Here is a 12739-nt window from a genome sequence, read left to right as displayed (position 1 = left end):
GTTTGTTAAGGAGTTTTTAAAGCAACTTTTATTTTAGTAAGTGCCGAACAGTGTTATAAAGCAGAAATGTCCAAGCATCAGAGACAAAGTGGAGGACTCATTTCTTATTTTTCTATAGAGAAAATGTGCAGTAACATAAATTATCAATTCACATTATTTGACAGAATAAAAAGTGACCTTTTCAATATTATCTCAGTCTTGTTACTTCTGATTATTTTCTTCAGCTAAATTTATCATTAGTTATTTTTAACCATGAAACCAAGTGTATTTATGGAATTAGTCTCTGATATGGTAGTTACTTGGGTTTCTTATTTTGATTTGTTTTAAATGTAATTTAAGACCTCACGAACAATAACCTAATATTTAAGTATCTGATTGCCCTGTTTCTATTTTGCTATGCATGGAATTCATACATTGTTGTTTTATGTAACTATCACCTCCTATACACTCTGGAACTATCCTTAAATTTTGGTCTGACTTTCTTTTTTCCTTGTGAGAACCTATTATTTAGCTATTTACTAGCTACTAGCAGATGAAAGATTCATTCTACATTTATTTGATGATCATTATTCCATGTTAAAAGCCCAAAGATATTTGGTAATAAATAAGTGTATTTTCGTAAGTGGTTACAAACCTTAATGCAGAGCCCTCTAGCAACTACATGTCCGCATGGTGTATACATGCAAATCCCTGTTTTATCTGCCACTTTTCAGTCAGTATCTTTTTAACCCAAACAGCATGAAATAGCATTTAGATAAAGATCTTAGATGAACTGTTTCATTGTGCTCCAATCCTTTTTTCCAGATCAAACCCCATCTCTCTGAGGTAGCGTCTCACTCCATGTTCTTTTCTTGCCACATGGGTATTTCTTTATTGAACAACTTAACAGTAGGACAGATAAGGATTAGTATGTCCTTTTCTGTATACTTGTTTGCACAATAAATTACAAATGATCTAGATATTCATTTGAATGATAGCATTTTGATTGTTTTCCTTTAAGTGTCCCAGTTTTAGCCAGGAATAAATACTACCATCACACTGCCAAAAATCTTTAGAAATTGAGTGCCTTGAGTCCACCAGCTCTGTAGCTGCTTTCTGCCTTTGTTAAGCTTCTCTTTGCATTTACAGTCCAAATTTGAACTATGCAGATGTGTAGTCGATTTAATTACACAGTCATAGCATGTGTGAGGCACTAGGCACTGTCAAAATTTGAAGAAAGGCAATCCCTAGAGGCACAGTTTGCTGTTTCTACTGAATGGCTATTGTCTCTCGCCTAGTTCAGTATTTTTGCTGTCACCACATGAAGTTCTCTGTACAGTTTTTCAGAGGGCTAAGCCTGTGCCAGCTTGCTCCTTCTAACCCTGTGTTTTCATGTTGACTTGGATGTCAGTACCTATCTACTTACAGCAGTAGTCTTACTACTGCTTTTATTTGTGCCAGCAAAGAGTTTTTCATATTTCAGCTCCTAGCCCTCCTCCCTGACAAACACATTTACTGTCTTGTAAGAAAGAAAGAAAAAATGTTGAGAGAAGAGCCAGTGTTTTGCTCCTCAAATGAATCCTAGAAGACAAATATCAGGAAAAATGCCTAGTTAGTCACTACATAAAGAAAAAAGCTGCATCAGCTCTTATCTGACCCTTTTTCTCATTAGCACTTCAGGAATTCACCTTGTTCAGTGTGGCATGCCTTCCCAATTAGAGATCAGGCCTCCAAAAAGGATGCCAAAGCAGTAGGGATAACTAGGTGAAGCTGGGATTATTCTTACGACCTGCTGCAGCCACTGGGTAGAGCACATCCATGCAGCAGCTGCAAATTTTTCCATGATCTCCTGGAGCTGGTAACAAAAGCTGGGCATGAGACCTCTGGTTTAATAGAGAAGTCTCCTGGTAGAGTCAAGGATGGCAGTAAAGTCAGGACAGAGGGATTTTTCTCAGAATTGGTGTGGTTTTTGTCCAAGGTTGTAGTTTGGGTCCAGAGTTAGCATTGATGCAATCCAGGGGAAATTAACACAGGTCTAGCTATTTTGATCTTGTCTCTCTGGTGACTTGCAAAACATTGGGGTTTGAATTCCAATCATAATCCAGCTTTATAAACATAATTCTCTCTTTGTCTAACAACATGCCACTTCCACTCTGAGCTTCTCTATACTGATGACCATATATATGAATCCCTGAACTACTTCAGCTAGTAAGTCAAAAATCCTTAAACTGAAAATCAATTCTGAAAACAGAGATAACATCAGTCCAGTTCCACTGTTCCACTACTTGCAACTACAGGGCAGAGAGATCAATGAGAACCTGAGCATAAATGTCTGTTCGTAACATAAGAAGTGTTTATAAGTAGGTAACCCTCCTTTATAAAATGCTTCCCTCTCTGGGCTCTGATCACAGCTGCTTTTGCAGAATGTTATGAGGACGTGAAAAGAAAGAAAAGAAAAAAGCCTCTTGGCTTTAGATGGGAGATGTTACTTCTCTGGAAAGGAACCAGAACAATTTACTGAGTTAAAGGCTTCTACATTTGGCCATATGCATTTTTCTTTAGAAATGCAGCAACAATCAATCCAACATGAAAGCCAGACAGACATGTGACTTCCACTGCCCGCTTTAGGTGGAAATTCTCTTGTATTAGAAACTGCCGAGCATGTGAGTGAGCAGGAGGGAGCAGGGTGGAGAGGTTTAGTCCCTGGTTGTCATTCTTTAGGTGTGACCACAATGCTGCAATCTCTGGAACGCAGCTGGACAGAAAGGATGAGGAATGCCCCTGCCTCCCTTGGGGAAATCAGTCTGATGATGCCAGGAGCTGTGACTTGTCTCTCCAGGAATGTTGCCACCTGCAGCAATTAAACATCCTCTATAATATGATGTAAGCAAGAGGATATTTTTCCCCAGAAACTGCCAGATCATTGTTTCCTCCAAGTGCCTCTGACAGGCAAGAAAATTAATGCAATGAGGAGTCCTCAAAATGGGGTACTGTGTCTGTCCTGAAAGCAGGTGAGGGATGCTGTGCATAGCTTGACAAAATTAAGCAAGCCTGATAACTCCATCATCAGGTCCCCAGACAAATCCATCAACTAGCGTTAAAGGAGCTGAAACTACGTCCAATCTCCATGCTGTCATCCACCTTCACTGCCTTTGTTGGATAGGAAACAAAGCACATGCATAAAATCACTGCTGGATGCATTTTGTCATTCCACATGCCACGAGCAGACTTCCCAACAAACTCCAGTGGCCTTTGTTACATATCAGAAGACAAGAGAACTACTATATAGCAATGGAATTTTTTCTCCCAAGTCTTTTTTAAAGCCTTTCTTTAGGATCTCCCTCAAAACTCCTCCCTTATGTCAACAGAAACTCTTGCTTAGATATGTTTCACTTGTTATTTTTTATGAATATGCGTGATCAAAGACTAACAGCTCTCAGAGTCAAGGAAACACAGTTATACATATCACAATTCACCCACAAAAGGTCAGATATGCTATATGTACAATACACATGAAAGGGAGACCTTCCCCTTCAGCACACTGTGATGGAAAGTTGTTTAGGAACACATTGTCCATCTTTTCAGAACACCCTGCAAAGTGCCTTTGCAAAGATCTTACCTGCTCAGTGATGAAGGAACTTGAAAAAGTGACAGCTGACCAAAAGAAGATCCCACAGCTGAGAATGATCTTTCTGTTGAAACGGTCACCAAGGTAACCAAAGATAGGCGCTGCAACCATGAAACTACAGATGAAAACTGAAAAAGAGAGAAAAAGGAAAGAAATATTTAATAAACATCAGACCAAGAACACGAAAACTAATTTTCTGCAAGACAAATCCTCTAGAGAACAGTTCCATTTAATTAGACATTCTGCAGCCCTGACTTAGAAAGTTGTGCAGTCTGATAGGCTTTCAGAAGTCAGGGTTTCCTTAATCAAGTGGGTTTTTCATTCCCAGAGAAACTTCAGGCGAGGGAACTGATATTACATTTGAAAGCACCAGCCCCTCACAGTCCACTGTGAGCTCAGAATCCAGGGATGGGCAAAACCAGGACAGAATAAATTCAGAGCTTCTGTCTAAATGGCACCGAGAAGGTGAAGTGGTGGTTAGAAGGAGTTGCACATGAACAGAAACAAGCCAAGGGCTCCTTGTTGGCTCTTGCAGCAGAGACCACGGAGAAACGGGCCACAGAGGCTGAATTTCTTTCATCCTTCCTAGCAGTATTTTAAGGCAACCACGCAACAGTGAGGAAAAACAGTAAACACTACTATCATCCTACTGGCACCACCTCTGTCCTTAGAAAACTCCTGTCTCCTCACTATGTCCTTTCACCAGCACCGAACTTGTATTTAAATCCACCACGGAGTAGCAGTTTCACTAAAAGAAAGAAATATAACCTACAAAGCTCTAACAGGCCAGGGATGTCCTCATCTGAAAGCCTACAAGTTCACCTTTCCTGTTTGCTTCCCCCAAAAAATCTCCCAAAGCATTAACCCAAGACCTTCTGTCACGTAGGAATGAGGCTCATGATAAAATAACCTCTGCAAAATCTCCTCGACTTCAGAGTTCACTCCTCCAGTCTAGCTCCAGTTTGGCCAGTGACACCACTGAGGACACCTGAAATGAGGCAATCACACCATATTCACGATTCACTTGGAACTTGGCAGAAATAGCCATGTTTTGAGCTGATTTATACCTGGTTTTTGTCTGTCCACATTAGAGATCTGCATGAAAGCAACATCAATTTTACTGCTATGTAGTATAAACTTTTCGACTTTCACTGACTGTCTCAGGTTCAGCAAACCCAGAAGGATTTGGGGGGGACACTAGAATACCTGGAGATCCCTCTTAAGTTGCAGAGTTACGTCTCTCATTAATTACTGGGTAGTTCTTGGAAGGCAGGGTGGGCTTTTGGTATTGTCTAGGCCCACCAATCTACTTTTAATTGTATAAAAGGGGGTGGGTGGGATAGAATAGGAAAAAAAGAGGCAAGAGCAAAGGACACACACCCTTTTGGTTGGAATGTGTGCATAAAATTATAGTGGTTAAGACTCAAATGATGAATTTTTCATGGATAATGATATACGATAGCTCAAAAACATGCCGCATGCTGAATTATGAAATGATCTAAATGTCTCTTTTTTTTTTTTAGCATATTACGATGTCAAAGCTGCTTTATAAATAATACATATCCATTTGCATCTATATTTTGTGAGACATGATTGTGCATATATCAGTTTTGCACTGTGGTATTTGATCAAAATTACAGATTTACTCTTTTTACATTTAGAGTAAAATAAATGGAGATACTACAGAAATGTTAAGACATGTGAAGAGGCACACACAGCCCTGGATCACACGTATTTCAATAGTAACGCTATGAACAAGGTTGCTGTTAAGCTAGCACATAAACCCTATGGGTAGACGGGATGCTCGGTTCCTGCATCTATCCCCAAATCCTTGTGCAAACAAAACCTGTTGAATAAACCTACGAGCACTTACACCGTGCTTTCGTCTCCTGTGTTTTACAGAAACCCCACACAAGTAGTCTGAAACGCAGCTTAGCACTCCATCCCCAGGAAACCAGCCCCCATGGAGGTCGGGGGGGCTGCTACGTTTTAGGAAGGCCAGGCAGTGCTGCTGCCCCATCCCTGTGGCACGCACGCTCCCAGTGCAGAGCGCCAGCTTTGCCAGACAGGATTGGTGCACGGCTCCAGCACCACGCAGGCTCCCACCTCCTGCTCAGCTGGTGCACGCAATGCTTGGCATAGCCCAGGGCGCCATGCTCTGCCGACTCTGGCTCCCTGCTCAGTGGCAGGACACAGCCTGCCTGGGTGAATGCTCTCTCTCCCGCGCAGGGGCATTTTGTCATCTCGCCCACCCCTGCAGCACAGTCCAGCTCCCCGAGCTGCACAGCCCTGAAAGCCTCGATCTCCAAGGAACTTGGCTCTAGTAAAGCAGAAGGGGCTTACAAATCTCTGCTCTACAAGGTACATCTGCACTGGCCCCGGTCCAACAAGGCACTTAAGCACATGCTTATATTAAGCACTTTGGAGTCATCAATTCCATGATTAAGTGCTTTCCTGAATTAACACCAAAGTGCTTGGCACCTTGCAAAGCCGGTGCAGCAGCCTGGCATGAAGGATGTGTGACTGTTTATTGGGAATGAGAAACAGAAAATGACTCTGACTTGTACAGAGCAGTGTGCCCATTGCAATTTGACCTTACCCTTGGAAGGACACTGAAATTCATTCATCTCCAAATCAGATATTCTGCTATTTTTACAATGTAAAAAGACATGAAGCTAAAAATGCTCCCAAGGGAAAATTAGATATAGCCAAGTCAGCATCCCACCATTTCAAATATTGAAAAACCTGATTAATTAAACTTTGAGACAAGGGGGTGTGATCCAAAATTCACATTAATCCGTAAGATTATTAGCTTCCATGACCTCTGGATCACAAATGCAATGTCTAATTCTGGAATTTGGGCAAAAGCAGGCAAAAAGCACAAACCTCCTCTTTGGAATAAAACAAACTGAAAACAAGACCATCCAATGCCTTTCCAAGAACACACATCCTGCTGTTACTCAAATCCCTTCAGTGAATTTATTTTTGGAAGATTCTGAACTAAGCTTTGAGCTTTGTCACAGGTAAGCAGCTGACTTGACAGTTCCACAAGGTGTAAAATGGAAGGACAACAGAACCTAATAAATAATAGCTAATGGAACACAGCTGTCATAATAATAAATGCAATTTATGTCAGAGTATTTATGACCCAAATATGCATCAGAGCACTGATTGATTGAAATAAATGCAGAATATGATGGCTGTGTGGTCTGTCAAAAGGATCTGCCTGTTACAGGCATTTCGCGTGAATCAATTTTTGCAATTACTCCTGCAAATGACAGACAAGACTCCTGAACGAGAGGCTGGGTTGGCAGAATAGACTTGAATGAATCTAGGGGACATTACCAGGTGAGGTGGAAACCTCAGTTACTCTAGATCAGGAGTTGAGGTTCTGCGACAGCTAAACACCACAAAGGGCAGATCTTACCCAGGCGACAGAAAACTGCCAACACATTCAGTTGGAGAGAGGGGCAGCAGAAACGTGAATAATTTGTAAACACAGCCTCAGCATAAGGCAGAGGGGTGCCTTCCAGTGATGGAGCCTGGCACCCATGCCTCTGTCTTCCTGCCTGGCTCCTCTCCCCTCTTCCACAGCATTTTCTGCTCCTTGCACTCACCTACTCCCCTATTAATACTGAAATGGCACCACAGCAGCTGCTGCTTCGGCTCAACCCACTGCCACAAATCTTTTCTATCAGGAGAGCGCGGTGACAGAGGCTGATATTTCATTTGCCTCTTCCCAATCAACAGCTCCTTTTCCCATTTACACTTAAAGCCATTTCAGAATATTACCAAGTCTTGAAGAGCTGTACAGTGCAAGCCAGGGCAGAGTCAGAAATCCACTGGGATTTAGGATGAGCTACTGAAAAGGTAGTGATTGCATTCAGAGCAGCTGTGAGCAGGTATAGCAACGTCAGTCACCATTATGTATGCCATAGAGCTAATTCCTCTTGGTAAATGATCTCCAACAGTGCCGGCAGAAGTGGCTCAGTCCCAGCATTGGGTGGAGCTGGGATACATTTCTGCAGGAGCAAATTATCATGTGAGCAAAGGATGAATAAACAGACACATAATGAATGCCATCCCAGGAGGGAGGTTCTTTTAAGTACAGGTATTTTCAAAAGGAGATCCTATTTGTCTTTATACCTCCTTTGTGGCTTAGCCGCTGAAATGCCAACTGCGGTGAGAATGCAGGAAGAGTGTAATTGCCCAAACAGGACGGCTTGGTGTCTATTTCTGCTTCTGAATGCCTGTCCCACCCTTGTACAGGTGCACAAGCACCTTCGCAGCCAGCACTGCCCAGCTTTTTCTGTGCACGGCTGGAATTACAAAAATGTGCAGCATAAAATAAAGTATAAAAATCTTACACCTCCCACCCAAACTCTCACCAGAGAAGGACAGCATCCTCCTCAGCCTCTGTTGCCTACTTCATGTACCGTATCTCCAGTCATCTTTCGGGGATTATGGCCAGGGAGCTGTTACTCAGCCCACAGTTTCCCCTCTGAAGAGCTGTCTGTGTACCCAGTGGAAAAGTAAACCCCCAGACAGTGCTAGCAAAGGAGGCGAGGGGAGAGGGAGAAACTGTACTTCAACAGTCACAAAAAGCTCCTGACTACTGGAACTAGACTTCACTGCTCTTATTTTTTCTTCTCCAAACAAAACTTTACCAGCTTGAGATGACAACTAAAATGGCTCTGACCCATCAGCTATCCACCCCTTGATTGCAAAGGCACCGGTGCCTCCGTCTCACTTGCTCTTTTCTTACATGGACTGATCAGCCCTTTGTATCTCAGAGGGGCTTCTCCTGCCAGCTACATACCGGTGTAGTATAACTGAGAGGGAAGAGAGGCACTGACAGAGGTGCACACGCAGAGCCTGCTTTTCCTCAGTTACTAGAAGGCTAAGAGGATCACAGGCACCTCCAAGAAAAGATCCCTTCTTTTGGTTTTGACTTCAAGCATAGAGGGTTTATTTTTTTCCTATCAGGAACAATGCTAGAAAGCTTCAGGTTCAGGTAAAAATAGCTCTCGCTCTCTCTCTATGCAGGGATGCTCAGCTCAGCCAGAGAAAAAAAGTGGCTTTGAGCTCTGGGTCAGCATGAAACCATACATACCCGTCTAATTGAGTGCTGACAATGTGTTTGGCTCTGTGGAAGGCAAACCCAGACAGCCTCTGCCTCAAGGGACGGGCAATCCACTTAAACACAGCAAAGAACTATGTGCTGTGAGGTTGTTAATATTTTCCCAACAACAAATTTCCAAACAATGAGAACACCTAAACACCCAGCTTGCTCTGGATGGGATAATTTCCAGGTGTGTACAAGCACAATCCTGCTCTTTCTGCATAAGACACTGCCCTGCTTGGATTTGTTCAAGGCGCTTTACTCCAGGGACTTTCAGTTGTGAATGCACAATGTTTCTCAAGCTGCTTATGGGACCAGCTGCCATCTACCTGCAATAAAGGCTCTTCTAATGCCCAACCAGTCCCTCTGTTTCAAAGACATGCTTTTGCAATGCTTCTTGGTTTATTTTCATTTTCATTATAGTTTTATGCTATAATAATACTACTCAGCACATATATACACAGCACACTTAATCACAGTGAGGCTTGGGACAATTTAGAAATGAAGTTAAACATCATTAATTTCTACTTCAGGGCTACGGAAATTAAGACTCGGAAAAGTGACCTGCCCAGGATGAACTACAAACATCTTGAACCCAGGCAGGTCTTCCAGCTTCATCAGTGTCCTGTTTACGAGCCCGTATCTATGCTAAAGGTATTTTTGAAAGTCTACAATCAGTATTGAAAGCGATTATTTTTTTCTTACAGCACCATACAAGCCAAGCAGGAAAAAGATCCTTCCATGCTACTTAACCACTGAACTCAATAGCTCAGACCCAACATGGTGATGTGATCAAGGTAGAAGTGATACCTGACTATGCAGCAATCCAAGGCTCTGAGAAATCTCAGCAATGTGATTTAAAACATTCATCCTTTGAGAGAGATGAATTCTTACAACACAATAGGTTATACAAAATATCAGCCTTCAAATCATCGTCATAAACCCTGCTATAGGTACGCTGTTACATCACTCTCCGCCTGCTCTTTGTTTTACTTCATTTCTAATTCAACAGCCAACAGATGGATCATGCTACAGCATTTTGCCAAGTGCAAAACACAAGATCAGTGGGTTCCAGACTATCATGCAGACTAGAAGTTTCTGACAAGTGTGAGGAGCTTTGAAACACACCACTAGTTCCGTATGTCATGCAAAGCTGTCATATACTGACAGCACTGAGCACAGGAGCATTTAAAGAAAAAGGCTTGAGAACACACCAAATCAATTGGACTTAAGTATATAAATGTTTGGTTTGGAGGCGGCCTGTATTCTCTCCCACAGATGAAAGAGGGAATTTCATAAATGCCTCCTTGTGTGCTTGTGTCCTCAGCAAATTAACGAGGAGAAAAGCAGTGCTTTAAAAGGTGTGGACCTATTACTCACACAGTTTGTCTTTCTCTAGTATCTCTCTGTTTGGCAGGACACTCTAGATTGCGTTTCCCTCACCATAGATGCCATTCATCAGTATTCAAGCTCCAATCTTGTCTTCTCCATAGGGAGCATATTGCACCATGAGGTGTCAGTTTTCTCCTTAGAGCAAACTGATGTAAAATATAAACAACATGTTTAGGATTACTATATACACACACAGTTGACATACACATTTACATTGAGAAGGTGGCTACTGTACAATACTGCTTAATTTCATTTGCTGTGACAAGGTCAGAACCTGATTACAGAAGAAAAAAAAAAATGAAGACATATAAGGCCCAAACACAGCTTTTCTGGCAAGTTCGTGATTGACTCAACAATACACAAGATGCAGCCCCAAGAAGAATTCAGTACTGATAATTCCACCCCTTTTCCAGGGGTTCTTCCAGGATTAGCCCTTATATTCCCAGCAAAGGATATCCTGAAGGCTTGCTTTGTTTACCTTAACCAACAAGAATAATTGCTTCAGTGGGAATTGCTGGGAAATCTAGCCCTTGGAAACAGAAAATCAGATAAGAATAGCCAGAAGACTAGCCCAGTAACACACTCATGTCACCTGAGATTTGAGAGGGACTGTGCTGGGCAAAGAGCAACCACTGTGGTCAAATATGAGTAATTGCTGTTAAAAGTGCCATATATAGAACACTACATCAGTGATCCATACAGTGGTGAGTATGGGATGTTACCGATGTGAGGCATATTTCACTTACTCTGTGCATTGCTGCATAGGGATAGAGAAATATTCCTCTCCAGTCCCAAGTGCCCAGACAAGAGCTACAAGAAATAGCTCTAACAAAAGCGAAGGCTAAAAAGGGAAACAACCCTTACACGTGAGTACTGTTGCCCACAGACTGGCAAAGACTGTGGTCCAGCGGCCGTGGCAGCTCCTTACATGAGTAAGCTTACAGCCAAAATTATTCCAGTACAAATAAACCCATGAAACATTCAGCTCAACAAATCCATCCGCAAGTACTGCTGCGTGTCCAGTAGCAGAAGGAAACCCATAGCTTTAAGATGTGAACTACTGCCATTCTGGTCTTCGAAAGAGCCCATTTTATGGGCTGTTTAGAGAATCTGGGACAGTTTGAGCACCACCAGTGAGCAGTGACCGTAACCAGTGAGCTGCCAGCTGCTGGCTTTGGCACTGCTGCTGGCGGGCTGAGACAGGCACATGCTCATAACCAGCAGATAGAGAGAAACCAACAACTGATCAGGTACAATGCACTGCAAAGAACACAAACCCTGCCATAACGCACACTGCCTTCCACATGAACTTAAAAAGAAAGACAAACAATGTCTCCAGCCTACTTTCTGTAGACCTAAGTCAGTATCTCTGTAAAACTGATCACTCTCTGGTCCTCAGTTCTATGGTCCATAGTATATCAGCGCTCCTCCAAGAGCAGCAGTGATGCTCCACTCACTTAAGCCTCACAAATACTGCTGTAAGGTTTCAAAGTTCAAAATTTGTCTTGGTTTCCTGATACAGGCAATCAGCATTGTAAAGCCAAGGAAAAAATGGCTTTGAATTAAAAGCCCAGATGTAAAACAGCACTCAGATTTGTCACCCCTTTTTTATTAATTTCCAATATTATGTCAATTAAAGCTGCATTTAAAGATTCAGTTGTTCATATCTGGCTAATAGCTAAAGCAATTAAGTAGAATGTTATTCACAATTATTATTTCACAACCGTTTCACACATCCACTGAGGTCCAATTCTGTCACGCTGTACTTCAAAATTTTTTATCTAAGTGTACAGTGGAAAAGCTACCATTTTACTCTGCTGTTCAGTCTCTCCGGATGTCCAGCATATTTACTTGGAGCAGGATCTAACTTGCTATGAGATTAAATTTTGAGCAGCTGTACACAGACAACATAATTCAACAAGAGAGGAAAAACTCAAACCCACCTTCTGCTTTTCACTTTGGGAATTACAGTGATTACATTACCATTGTTTTAAAGGGATTTGGGCAACCTGAACATCAATAAACCAGTTACTGTGTTCCTAGAGATGTGCTTCATAATACAATGCTGCAGGCAGCAATCCAAAGGAACGGTTCCAGCGTACAGCTTACAGTCCACTGCTTCCCTTGCACCTAAACTGGTGCTTGCTTGACCCTGCTGTGAGCTGATTCTGGGAGACCAGCAGCCAGCCAGCCCTGACAAACATCTTTCAATGAAATAAATAGTGTATTTGCAGGCAGAATGCCGTCTGTGGCTACAAAGCGTGTTTGATTGGGGGATTAAAATTTACACATGAGAACATTTGAGGAGGAGCACACACCACCCCTCCCCATCAATTAAAAAAAAAAAATAATCTCCACATCTGGTTCAGTTTCACAATCTCGTTCCTTACATGGTGGCCAAAAAGAGGAGGCAGGAACAGGAGGCTGTGGCGGAGTTTGCTTTCCATGGCAGCGCCATACAAAAGGCATGGAAATTATTGTCAAAGACAGCATTAGCTTGCTGACATTTAGCAGCAGAACCTAGAAAATGAGCTTGTCTGTCAGTGTTTAAACTCTGCCTTCACATTTCTTACCATTTGGAAATGAATGATTAAGTAAGTCAAGGCCAGTTTTGTTTT

General features: G+C 42.3%; 1 protein-coding gene across 4 annotated transcripts in view; it reads right to left on the bottom strand.

Moving 5' to 3' along the window:
* The window catches only part of LOC130157691 (sphingosine-1-phosphate transporter SPNS2-like), a 141456-nt gene that overhangs the window by 72682 nt on the left and 56035 nt on the right, over positions 1-12739 (bottom strand). For all 4 annotated transcript variants that reach the window (XM_056357610.1, XM_056357583.1, XM_056357593.1 and 1 more), the window contains exon 3: positions 3599-3735. In XM_056357610.1, the coding sequence (XP_056213585.1) occupies positions 3599-3735 (137 nt within the window). The remainder of the gene's footprint in view (positions 1-3598; positions 3736-12739) is intronic.

This window comes from Falco biarmicus, chromosome 1 (assembly GCF_023638135.1).
Source record: "Falco biarmicus isolate bFalBia1 chromosome 1, bFalBia1.pri, whole genome shotgun sequence".
NCBI lineage: Eukaryota > Metazoa > Chordata > Aves > Falconiformes > Falconidae > Falco > Falco biarmicus.
Note: the sequence above shows the minus strand (reverse complement) of the source record. Positions and strands in the feature narration are given on the sequence as shown.